The 14,072-nt window shown below is 29.2% G+C and overlaps 1 protein-coding gene and 2 pseudogenes across 1 annotated transcript in view; 2 read left to right on the top strand and 1 right to left on the bottom strand.

Annotated features, from left to right (window-relative positions):
• Positions 1 to 14,072, bottom strand: part of LOC142317426 (salivary peroxidase/catechol oxidase-like) — a 299,683-nt gene that overhangs the window by 28,953 nt on the left and 256,658 nt on the right. Inside the window, exons 10-12 of the mRNA XM_075353986.1 lie at positions 12,765 to 12,897; positions 5,730 to 5,857; positions 606 to 808 (exon numbers count right to left, since the gene is read on the bottom strand). Of these exons, the coding sequence (XP_075210101.1) occupies positions 606 to 808; positions 5,730 to 5,857; positions 12,765 to 12,897 (464 nt within the window). The remainder of the gene's footprint in view (positions 1 to 605; positions 809 to 5,729; positions 5,858 to 12,764; positions 12,898 to 14,072) is intronic.
• LOC142318550 (uncharacterized) lies at positions 7,659 to 9,318 on the top strand (annotated as a pseudogene).
• Positions 9,687 to 10,510, top strand: LOC142318549 (uncharacterized; annotated as a pseudogene).

Here is a 14,072-nt window from a genome sequence, read left to right as displayed (position 1 = left end):
TTTGAATCAAAGTAACAGAAAAATCAATACTAGTAACAAAATAAAATCTGAGAATAATACTACTTGGTAATAAATTTAAATGATAACTTTGAATAGCTTTATTTAAGATTTATGCCCACCAGTGAACATACTTCATATGCAGGGACATCAAATTGATTCACTTTCAGCAAATAGGGCTACCTTTAAAGTAAAATATGTGACCCCTATGATAAAAGTGCAATTGTCTTTCAGTAAAATATGCTTTTCTAGAAGAAATAGTCATTTATTAAATGTATTTCTTTGTATTAACATCTATTAAACAAAAGTTTTATTAGTTTTATTGATTGTGTATATGAATATGATTGTAATTATAAACAATGGTTGGGTTATAGACTGTTAAGAGAAGATTTTTACAAGACTCTTACAGCAGTTTAACAGTATTTGAGTATTTTAATGTACAGTATTTAAAACAATGATGTTTTTTGATAAAATTTGTTGTATAAAACCAATAGTAAACCTGAAAATAAGTAGGAATACAAAGAAAAAAAGCTTTTGTTTAAGTTTAGTAATTTAAATTAATAAAAGTTCACATATAAAATAATTAAATTTTATATGTTTTACACTACCTGTAAAGATCTAAATAGTGGTTGATAGTAGAGTTTCGAAAATTAGGAATCATGTCGATCCAATCATTCATTAAGTCTAATCCACATAACTGACGATATTTATAGAAGCTTGGCACTCCATGTTCCCTTGCTCTCACAATGTTGATTGTTGCAAGATCTTTCCCAAAATGTTGCCTTGGTTCTTGAAACAAATGGTTTGTTACCTGAATATTGTAACAGTTTATTCTATAATCAATGTAATTGTACTCACAACTATTTTTTAAATAAAGAGATATGTTTTTTGTTCAAAATTTGTATGAATTTACCACAAAAATGATGATTCTTTTTAAAATTAATTTTCATGAACAGTAAGTTGGTGAAATGTTGAAAATTTTTACTGTGTTACTGTATTAAAAAAACACTGGTTTTAACAGCCTACAATGTGAGTGGTGTTGGATATGTTTGCATTATATGAGATAAAAAGTGAAGGAAGTTTAAAAATTTTGTGATTCTATCAAGGAGTCAAGTAGGAATTAAACAAAAAAGCTTATAACCTTACCAATATGAACCTATTAAACTCTATAACTCATTAATTCCATAATTTGTAACATTGGACCTCCAAAAATTTATTAACACACCATAAATATGCAGGTATAGATACAAATATACTGTAGATAGCAGAAACTCAATACATTAAAACTGTTCGAAATGTACAACTACATTTACCAGTAGCCTAACAGTTTTTTAATATTCCAGTTTATATTAGATATCCTATTTAATTACAAAATAAAATCACAATGACTGTAAACATTTTTCTTCCCAACTACATTTAATACATTTACTTTCTTGAATATCTCTCGCTACATGGACATTTACAACTGTTTCCTAACCTAGTCTATGAATCATTCATAATTTCACTTTATTCATGAAGCTACTTACTTTTAACTGTTCTTATTAATAATGTGTCGTATGAAATGAATGATAATAATAAAATATTACATATTTTTTTTATACAAAGAATCGACTGATTTTTATAAATGTCAACTTTAGGTGGAAAAGACAATGTCTTTTCATTGACAGACAATGGTAAATAATCATGTACTTCCTTTTCAAACTGCATATGCTTGTTATGTGTAGATCTGTGCCAGTTTAGCTTGTACAAAAATTTGTTAGTCATCCTCTTGTGATAGTCGTACAAAACCATTTGTCATTATTACTATAAAACATTGAAAATGTACTGCACTAATGAAAAATTCATCTGCTTATTATGGAAAAACTAGTGCTGCAGAGAGTATTTTAATAAATTTAAATTTATTAATCATAATTAATCCAATGGGTTTATTAATGTTAAAATCATTATTTCAAATCAGCTATTTAACAATTGATTTTTGAAGTTGAAGGTTGTGTGATTCAAATCCTAGTAAAGGTAAATTACTTTCATATGGATTTGAATACTAGACAGCAGATACAAGAGTGCTTTGATGGTTGAGGTTCAATTAACTATACAATCTTGGTTGTATAAGTTTGTATAATAATAATTAATTTACTTGTCACATTTTATTCTCATGTTATTGGGCCAAAGGATTCCTTATTGATCGCAGGTTGAACATATTAATAGATTAACAGTAAAAAATAAATAAAAATTAATTAAAATTACAGTGCAAACAGAAAATCTTTACTTAATAATTTTTCATAATCTGTAATCTATACCTCAAAAAGAAATCAGCAAAGATTTGTATAACTTTCTTGGCAAGCAAGGAAAGTTATGTAATTCTGGGTACTGAGGTTTCATGTTTGACAGATACTATTTAAGAGGAAAAAGTATAAAAAAGGAAATTACTCTGATATATGAAAATGAAAAAAAATAGTTTTTTATCCTCGTATTTTTAATTTAGGGTTATTTTTAACTATACAGCAGGTTCAAAAAGTTTGCAAGTAAAGAATTATATAAAAAAAATTATTCTATTCTTTGAGTGAAATTTTATGATACAGGAACATTGATGAACATATCTTCCCATCCCTTAGACTGATTGTAATCAAAATTAAACAGCATCAATGACCTGCATTCAGAAGTTATCATACAAAATTTCCTAAAAATTGGTTAATCTGGTTGGTCTAAAGTTATCAAGCAAAGTGATAACTGATGAAAAAAGCAAAGAAAAAAATAGGCTTATTATTTTCTATCTATGAATACAATTGCATAACTACAAGTGAATAAAATTGCACTTAAGTGAATAAAAGTAATATTTTATGGAATCATCTAATTAGTATAAGAATATGACTTTGGGCCCAGAAATTACAAAAAGAAGAAAAAAAAGGTTTTTTGGGGTGTAAACCTATAAAGGTTTACACCCCAAAAAACCTTCTTTTTTATAGAGGTTAGAATAAGGTCAAACTCCATCAAAAAGTAACTTAGCTCCCTAAGGGGTATTAAGTTATGAAGAAAATTACTTATCCTTTGAGAAAAATTTTGAAATATGGGCTATATAAAGTTGGTATTTCCCTAATCTTCTTTATTAACTGTGACAAAAATTAAATGACATTAATGTCCTGTAAAGAAAAAATCAGTTTGCTAAATTTCATCCAGATTGGTTCATCCAGTAGGGAGATATTAGTAAAAAACAGAACATACTTATATGTTCATTTGGGTACATTCTTCTGGAATGCTACTATTATATGCACAAAATGTCAAGATCTGCAAAATCCTAATATTCAAAATTAGGCCTGATTAGTAAACTCTTCCTTATATTGTGCACTATATAGTACAGCTATTTCATTTGTAATATACTTCATGTACTATTCTTTAGCTATATAACTATGCAACTGGGAAGGTAAAAGTTGTGTTAAAGTATTTTAATATATTGCATTGATAATAATGCAATAAATGTATGATAATTGATTAATTTGTAATAGCCAGAGAGTTCTATGACAATGAGGAATGCCAACTAGGGAATGATACAGTATTCACCAAATAGGTAATTATGTTTTTTTAATATTTTTAATGTATACATAGGAAGAGTGAAATAAATGTTGCCCTGGTAAATTTTTAGTTGGATGATTGATCAAACATTTATGTGTGTACTGGCAAATGTGGAATTAATGGTTGTTATTTGTTACATAAGTATTCAACAATGATGATTTAGAATATTTCTAAATAGAGTGCAGTAGGAATATTTCAAAAAGAGTGTTGTAGTCATGATAACAAAGAAAGCAGGAGCAGATAAATGTGAAGAATACAGAACAATTAGTTTAACTAGTCATGCATCAAAAATCTTAACTAGAATTCTGTGCAGAAGAATTGAGGAGAGAGTGGAAGAATTGTTAGGATAAGACCAATTGGGTTTCAGGAAAAGTATAGGGACAAGGGAAGCAATTTTAGTGCTCAGATTAATAGTAGAAGGAAGATTAAAGAAACAAACCAGCATACTTGGCATTTATAGACCTAGAAAAGGCATTTGATAACGCAGACTGGAATAAAATGTTGAGCATTTAAAAAAAAAATTAGGGTTCAAATACAGAGATAGAAAAACATTTACAGGAACCAAACAGCAACTGTAATAATTGAAGAACATAATAAAGAAGCCGTAATAAAAAAGGGAGTCCGACAAGGATGTTCCCTATCCCCGTAACGTTTTAATCTTTATATAGAACTAGCAATTAATGATGTTAAAGAACAATTTAGATCTAGAGTAACAGTACAAGGTGAAAAGATAAAGATGCTTCAATTTGCTGATGATATAGTAATTCTAGTTGAGAGTAAAGAGGATTTAGAAGGATCAATGAATGGCATGGATGAAGTCCTACACAAGAACTACCGCATGAAAATAAACAAGAAGAAAATGAAAGTAATGAAATGTAGTAGAAACAATGAAGATGGACCGCTGAATGTGAAAATAGGAGGAGAAAAGATTACGGAGGTAGAAGAATTTTGTTATTTGCGAAGTAGAATTACTAGATAGACGAAGCAGGAGCGATATAAAATGCCAAATAGCACAGGCGAATGAGCCTTCAGTAAGAAATATAATTTGTTTACATCAAAAGTTAATTTAAATGTCAGGAAAAGATTTTTGAAAGTATATTTTTGGAGTGTAGCTTTATATGGATGTGAAACTTGGACGATCGCAGTACCCGAATAAAAAAGATTAGACTAAGCTTTTGAAATGTGGTGCTACAGGAGAATGTTAAAAATCAGATGGGTGGATAAAGTGACAAATGAAGAGATGTTGCGGCAAATCAATGAAGAAAGAAGCATCTGAAAAAATATAGTTAAGAGAAAAGAGGCCACATATTAAGGCATCCTGGAATAGTCGCTTTAATACTGGAGTGACAGGTAGAAGGAAAAAATTGTGCAGGCAGGCAACGTTTGGAATATGTAAAACAAATTGTTAGCAATTTAGGTGGTAGGGGATATACCATAATGAAATGACTAGCACTAGATAGGGAATCTTGGAGAGCTGCATCAGTCAAATGACTGAAGACAAAAAAAAGGAATATTTCAGAATTAAGTAAAATTATTTTATTTTGTATTCATGTATTATAGAAATAATGTGTAATAAATTCTAAAATCCAATTAATAGAGCAGTTATAAAATTGTCAGAACCAGTATGTTTAACTTTTTTAAAAAGTACAGTAAAATATATCAAATTACTTTATATCTCAAGTAACACAGTTTACCAATTTCCTAATTTGGTACATTTTGCCTGATATTTAATTTAACAAATTTCTTAAATCACACCACTGTGATCCCATGTATCTTTGATTTTCCATATCATTTCTAATCATGTTTGTATTCATAAGTAATATTAATTACTCAGTAATTAAACATTAATTACCCTAATGTAATTTTTTTATTTTACTATTGACATAAAATGTTTCATTTACAGAAAAAAAAATGTTTATTTTAGGTAAAGCAGCAATACATGAATTAATTCATGAATAGTTTACAAACATGTTTATAAATTATAATTAGTATTTGTATTTATGAAAATACTCTAAGTTTATACTAATTACTTTTAAACAAAAAGAGAAAGATTAATTTAATTTTCTTGAGATATATACAAAACAAGAGTACAATTCTTATTTATTTATATCTTAATAATAAGCATTATGATTATTATGATTAATATATATGTTATATTTACTTACTTCTTCTGTGACTGAATCATCCATTGCTTGTGCTAACTGATCTGACATTCCAATAATATATTCATCAGTTAGACCTGGTTGGTATAAGTCGTATGGCTGCTGCAACATTTCGCTCAAACGACGCTCGCCTTGAACAAAATGTAAACGCTTTATGCCATAAAATTCTTGCCAAATCTATAAAAATTATTTTTATTTTTTAATCACTTAATAATAAGTTACTGGTCTTCTAACTGTAACTAATTTCTCTACATAACTTTAACTTTTATTTATCTAGGATCTTTGAACATGTACAAAAACTATTAATAACAAATTTAAGATATTGTGGTTTTGATGAAGTGTCGTGGCAGTTTATTGAGGTATATCTTGACATAATCCAGAAAGTTGACCATAATATTAATTAACCTAATTTGAACACTGTCTTTTAGATTACATAGTAATTCAGTCTGAATCTGATTTTAATTATAACTTATTTAAAAGTGATCGTGTAATTTAAATATAAATTAAATAAAAAATTACGAAGTACATTCTGAAAACACTTTCAGTATGTAAGACTTTCATCTCATTAAAATGTACCCTGTCAGTTATTAGCAGTTATAATTATTTGACTAAATTACACAATAAAAACCACATGATAAAAAAAGAAACACATATAAGTTACAAGATTAAGTATGAATTCATACTAAAGAAAGTTAACTACTCATTGTTTTGCCTATGCATGTTTAATTTGATATGCTAATCAGTGTATTAACTCAATGACAATTTATGTCATAGGAAAAAAATGATTAATAATGTTCATTAAAAAAATACTAACAATTCTGTATATATTTTACAAGTACATATTAAAATTATAAGTTATAACACACAATTTTAGGTGGTGATAACTTGAAATATGTTGTAACAGAATACTTTGGAACACTCATTCTGATTTGGTATGAAAAGTACTCTATAAAAATCCACTTTCCCATTTCATGCTAAAACAGTGTTTTAGCATGGAATAATACATAAAGTGGATTTAGTTATTTTTTGAGAATGATTTTTGTTTCACTGTATATGCTCTACTAATGTAGACTAGTTTGGGTCAATCATCAAGGGTAAGAATAAACAAACTGTGAATATTTTCTACTAAATTTAAAAAATCTGAAAAATTTAAACAAGAAACTGATGAAATTAAAATTTAAAATTCTCTAACTGCAAATAAATTATTAAGTATAATTTCTTTGCCAAACTTTTGTCAAATCAAAGTGCTATAACATTTTTTAGTGGGTTGTAAATTTATGTTGCAGGTTTCAAAAGTACAATTAAAATAATATTACTAAATTTATACGGTACCAATTTTCATCAAATATTTTACCTGATTATGTTTGTAAAAGTCTGTTCAGTCAACATTTATTCAACGGCAATTAAAATGTAGGGAAATTTCATTTAACAATCTAATGAGAATTTGGTAATCACAGGGAATTTTTATGTTTGGTACTACTGGCAATATGGCTGCTGTATATGAGTGTCTCAACTACATGTATCCAAAGTAAGAAACTTTTAATATCCTCTTGCATCCACTCAATATTTTTTCATTTTGACTCTGAGACTCTGTGACTCTGTATGATTTCCTATACTGAAAAATTATGGGAATTTAATTGAAATAACTGTTTTTTAAATAATATTAATAAAACAAATCTTACAGCATGGTTGGTTTTTTATCATTATTATTATCTCTGCACCAGTACCCGACCAGCTGGTCGAATATTGGATCTTTTTATTTTTTTTGGCTGACACATTATTTGGTCTGGCTTTATTATAAAAAACATATGACTGTCACTCTCCCAACACAACACTTCCTTGTTCCAGTATCCGACCAGTGGTCAGGTACTGGTGTAAAATGCTGGTTGAAAATTGATACAGTCAGCTAATCCTTACAATTATTGGTTTCAGATGCTGAAAAAGTATACAGTTGATGATTTAGTTAATGCCATCAATGAAGTGCGAAATGGACCTAAGATTCGAGAAACAGAAAGGAAGTACAACATTCCTTTTGCCACAATGATGGATAAATTAAAAGAAAAAAGCACCTTAGATGCCAGAAAAGGTCCTTCAACAGTTTTAACAATAATGTAACTAGGGCTCAGGTGTTGTTTTTGAGTTGTAATGAGCAATTATTATATGTATGCATGTTTAAACTTTTAAGTTATGTAAAGTTTTTTAACTAGCCTATTGTTCATTTTTTCCAGTAAGAAGAGCTTCTTTATCTCTGGCTAAAGGCAATAGCTAAAAGAGAAAGTCCAGATGAACCAAGACAGCTGGTTGATGATGTAGAGGAAATATTGAAAGAAGATGGGAGACCCAGCCCTTTCACCAAGGAAAGACCCAGAAGGAAGTGGTTAGAAGTTTTCTTCAAGCACCACCCAGATATTTTTATTCGAAAGCCAGAGGCTCTTGGCATTGCAAGATCTCTGATTACTGAAAGAGCTATTAAAAAATGTCATGATAATTTGAAGCAGCATATTATTGAGCCAACAGGAAATATTTATTTGTTAAGGATCCTAGTAGAATCATGAATGGGGATGAGTCAGGGTTCCAAACTAACCCTGTAACGTCATTAATAATAGGCCTAAGGGTTTTAAAGATTTATATGAAGTATGGGGCAGTAACAAGGAGTGTATAATGGTAATGGTGACTTTCGATACTGTGGTTAATATGACACCTCCTTGCATTGTTTTTCTCTATGAAAGAATACCAGCTGAAATAAGTCAAAATGTTAACCCTGACTGGTCACTGGGAAGATCAAAAAAAGGGTGAATGACTTCACCAGTATTTTATGGATATGTAGCAAATAGTTTGTTACCTTATCTAAAAAATAAAAATATTACCTTTCCAGTTATGAAGTTGCAATGCTCTGTAAAAAACGATATAATTTTCATTGCTCCCCAATGCCATGCATATTCTACAACCAGCAGATGTGTCTGTTTTCAAATCTATTAAATGTTCTTGGAAAAATATTTTTTCTGACTGGCAGAAAGAGATTGGGAGCATAGTAGTTACAAAGGCCAATTTTGCTTCTTTGATAGAAGTTACTTTACAAGAAGTAATAAAATATATTTTGCAGAAGGGATTTGAAAAATGCAGGATTTACTCGTTTTAGAAAGTATCGACTATAGCTAATGTTTAAGTCATGTTTCTAGGGTAGTCAACAAACTATGCCAGTTCAAAACTAAACATTTATTGTTCCTAGAGTCTATGACATCCTCTTCATGCATTCAAGAGTACCAAAGCAGTGGTGAAGGATGGTGTGGAGACAAATTTGCAGAAGAGCTTTTTTATGTATTTGAAGAAAATTGAAAATTGTATTTGTCACAAGTCCACTAAGACAGTTGGACATTCTAGCTCTAATAACCTTGATGTTCCGTAAAGCAGTAACCATTTTGACCTCTTTCTCTTTTTCTGTTTAGCCTCTGGAACCATTGTAAGGTATTATTTCAGAGGATGAATGGGGACGATATGTACAAATATAAATGAAGTGTAGTCTTGTGTAGTTTCAGGTTGACCATTCCTGAGATGTGTGGTTAATTGAAACCCAACCACCAAAGAACACTGGTATCCATGATCTAGTATTAAAATCTGTATAAAAGTAATTGCCTTTACTAGGATTTGAACCTAGAACTTTCAACTTCTGACCATTTCAAACCATTCTGACCTGCCCGAAGGAAAACCTACAGAAATTCCAAACACTTTCAATTTTGAAAAGCCAATTCTGTCAACCACTAACTGTCCTGATTCGAAACAAGGATATTCTACTCAACTTTTAACCTTAAATAACCTTGATGTTCTATCAAGCAGTAAGCTTCCTGACCTTTTTCAAGGTGGGCCTATAACTGAAAAACTTTCTTTTTTTATTAATCTTGACATTTCAATAACCATTCTGACTTAATGATGACTGATTTCTGTCTGGGTAAAGTACATCAATTCAGCTTCGATGATGGTTCAATTGAAACCAACCAGCAACTAATAATAATCAGTCAACTAAACAGGTTGATCAACTTCAAGAAGCATCCCTACCTAAACCAAATATGACCTGTGTCACACCTAAAGCTAGTAGGCCTTCAACAAATTCAATCAGCCCAGCCTTTCTGACTGCATGGTTTGGCCTTCCCAGTCCCCAGTAAAAAAGGTAGGAAGCCTCGCAAAAAAATCAAACTTCCAGATGCTATAGGGGCTGGAGCTTGGGTCAAATACTCGGAAAATCAAAACAAATTAAACTATTAAAAGAAGAAAATAAAAGGAAAAGACTTGAGAGAAAGAAACAAAGAAGAGGAGTTCAAACAGAAAAACAGAGAAAGAAGCAAAAATAAAGAAAGATAATGAAGAAAGAAGATATTGATTTGTTGGAGATTGAAGACCACTTGGACTTGAACAATGAATTAGCTGGCTTGTTGGAACCTAGAATACTTACAGCGATTGAAGAGCTTGAGAAAGCTCGATTGAAGGATGATTACACTTTAATAAAATCCCCATTTGAAGCAGGAAACAAAGAAACTCATTATAGAAATGAAAGAAACTCATTATATTGGAAAAATTTTAAGTGTACAAGGAAGTGAAATTTCAGTTTCCTGTATATGAAAAGTTAAGAAATGTGACAAAAAAATCATTTTCCACACATTCCAGACACATAAACCGATGAAAGACACCAAGTAGTATACTTGGTACAACCTAGAGTTTTTGACAGAACAAGAAGGCAGAAATCTTTTGTTTCTTTTGATGTTAATTAAAAAAGTTTTAATGTTCAGTAGTAAGCTGAATACCAAGATAATTAACATATTATGTACCTTCATTTACATAAAAATTTAGTTTCATGAAAGTGTTGTTTTTTAAAACCTTTATATATTACCCTGTGTTGTGTGAAATTATAGTTTAAAGGCTTGATAGATTATATAAAAATATCTTTTAAATATTAATGTGAATATATTTAATTCATGAAAGTTATTTATTATTGGTTAGTAACTGGTACAGTTATGGTCGGTAACTGGGGAAAGAGGTTGATTATTGGTGATTTTGTAACTTTTATAAAATCAAATCAGAAACCCAATTTCAAGCAATAATTTAATACAGAGTTTGCCATAATTTAGTATAAAGATAACACCTTAGAATTATATTATGAAATTTCCTTATAATTTAATTGCTAATTTACTACAAAATTTAAAAGTTAAAATAGTCTTAACTGGTTGGAAATTGGTACATTTATCCTATATGAAAAAATTTCCTTCGTACTGTTTTTAATACCCAGTAATTATTAACTTTCAAAATGTATTAACATCATACAAACACCCACTATAATAGATATTTACTTTTTTTTGTCTTCAGTCATTTGACTGGTTTGATGCAGCTCTCCAAGATTCCCTATTTAGTGCTAGTCGTTTCATTTCAGTATACCCCCTACATCCTACATCCCTAACAATTTGTTTTACATATTCCAAACGTGGCCTGCCTATACAATTTTTTCCTTCTACCTGTCCTTCCAATATTAAAGCAACTATTCCAGGATGCCTTAGTATGTGGCCTATAAATCTGTCTCTTCTTTTAACTATATTTTTCCAAATGCTTCTTTCTTCATCTATTTGCCGCAATACCTCTTCATTTGTCACTTTATCCACCCATCTGATTTTTAACATAGATACATATATATCTGATATATACACAGATACATATACTATGCTACTAAAAAAAAAAATCACAAAAATTTTAAATACTAAATTTATTAGAAAAATGCACTTTACTTATTATGCAGGTACATTGTTGAAAGTAGGCTCAACATTGAAAGTGAGATAATTTAAAAAAATCTGACAACAAAGTTATAATACTTTCCTGGCAAACAAAAAAATTAAATTGCTTTCCAGGTGAGATATAAATCAAGATACAGGCTGACACACATACTTCTAAATATGCACAAGCTACATACATATCTTTTGAAAATTTCTGAAACTTTTTTTGTATTTTTTACAGGGGGTCATGAAATATCAACATTTGCACAAATCCCAAAACCCAAAATTTTGGCCAATCGCTATACTTTCCCTTCATAATAATACTGCTGCAGCAGCAATACAGATAGAGCTAGGAATGTAAAAAATGTTCAACTGTTAATTTTATTTATTATGAATCTTTGAATGTTTAAATTTTAATTTTGAGATAATTTAAACTCTTTAACTGTTTGTGTAATTTATTTATTTGTTGTTGAATTATTTATGATAACATTTATTTTCCAAACTGATTGATAACAGTAAATGCTTTTAATAAAAGAAACTCACTGCTTTCCAGTGATATCAGTTGAACCTCATCAAAAAATCACTCCAGTAAAATGAAAATAAATTAAATGTAGGTTTAATTGAATTTAGGTCACCACAACCTAGCCCATCATCTAGTCTAGTAGTTAACTTGTCATTCTAAATCAGCTGATTTCAAAGTCGAAAGTTCTAAGGTTCAAATCCTAGTAAAAGCAATTACTTTTATATGGATTTGAATACTAGATCATGGATACCGGTGTTCTTTGGTCGTTGGGTTTCAATTAGCCACACTTCTCAGGAGTTGTTAACCTGTGACTGTACAAGACTACACTTCGTTCACATTCATACATATTCTAATTCATCCTCTTAAGTAATACCTAATGGTGGTTCCAGAGGCTAAACAGAAAAATAAAAAAGAAGGTCACTACAACCTCATACAATTGTTAAGCGAGGCTGAAGATGAAAAAATCATAATCTTTTATGAGGAATGCTTCTTATTACTGAACATAATAAATATTATGCTACTGGAAATAAACAGTGAAATTGCTAGTAATCAAGATGTGGAAATTCAAATTGTTTTTTCTAATTATTGTCTCTTAGGTAAGTTTTTCTATATTAATTGATAAACTGTTGAATATCTGTCTATATTGCAAGTAAGCTGTTGAATTGACAATTTATTATGAAACTGTTTAATTTATTTTAGCTGTTATTAAAATCTATGTTCATTAAATATGAAATATTTTTTGTTGAAGTAAATTTGTATTACCAATAATATGGTGATTTACACTGCGACGTTCAATTGATTGGGGTAATAATGAGTGTCCAAATCGAAAAGCAGCTGTAGCAAATGATGCCGGTATACTTACATCTACTTCAGGATCATAATCATTTGAATAACCCTGAAATAATATAAATAAAATACCATTTTATTATTAGTTAAAAAAAAAACAAGACAAAAATCAATTAATTTAAAAATGTAATTAATTTTTTTTATAGTGAATTTTATATAGCTGTATCTTGAGTACCATAACTAAACAATTCTAAAGAATGTGAAATGTGATACAAATCACTAATGAAAGAAGTATAGCCATTTCCAAGAATAACAAGTATCCTACACTAGATTTCTCTGAAAAAAATGTGAGGGTTTCCAATTATGTTCTTTTCTGAGCCTACATAAATCTATGTAGGCTATATACCTATATGTACCTATATATATATAGGTGATATACATCAGCCCTTTGAAAAGCAAATTTATTTATTATAGGGATTGGCTATATAATAATCATCATTACTCTCAGAGAAGCAACTTCAACTATTGCCACTTTTAGCTTAATGTTTTACCAGCATCAAAGCATAAGGAAGTATATAGTATCTCTATAGTGGTAGTAAGTAGTCATGATAATAATAAATTATTTTGGAGATATGCTAATAATTAAAATTAAATTTTCTTATAAATTTTTAACAATTTCTTACAATTTAAATGAATAAATAAATCTATTCATGAACATATTTCTCCCTGTCTTATATTTAATTTTTCCTGTAAAACTTTAATTTTCAATCTCCGTTGCTTTCTCTCCATCAGCTTCCCTTTCCTCACTCAGCTACAAATTGTTTAGCAAAACTGGAACTTTGAAGAAGTGATGATAAATTTTTGTATATTAACTATTTCTGATGATAGTAATAGTAATATTAAGGCTATATTATAAGAAATGTGCCATCCATGATCTATAAATAGCTTTTCTTTGTCATCTCTCTTATTCTGCCTATCACTGTATTATTGTATCTTTGTAGTTTATCATGCACACACACACACACACACACACACACACACACACACACTTATTTATTTAATATTATTTATTAAAAATTGCAATAGAAACAAAATAAAACTTTATCATCAGCTGTAGTTTTGTGTTGAGTTATACAAAAACCAATTCTGTTTTGATAAAAATTGTTTTTTTTTTTTTTTTAAGTAAATTACTGTTCTTTTTAGCAAAATTCATTCATAAATACATGTAAGGTGTAAATAATTTATTTTATTTTCTAAATTTTTATTTTCAAGATTCACTTTTAT

Source organism: Lycorma delicatula, chromosome 1, assembly GCF_047948215.1.
Source record: "Lycorma delicatula isolate Av1 chromosome 1, ASM4794821v1, whole genome shotgun sequence".
NCBI lineage: Eukaryota > Metazoa > Arthropoda > Insecta > Hemiptera > Fulgoridae > Lycorma > Lycorma delicatula.
This window is presented reverse-complemented; position numbering and strand designations above follow the sequence as displayed.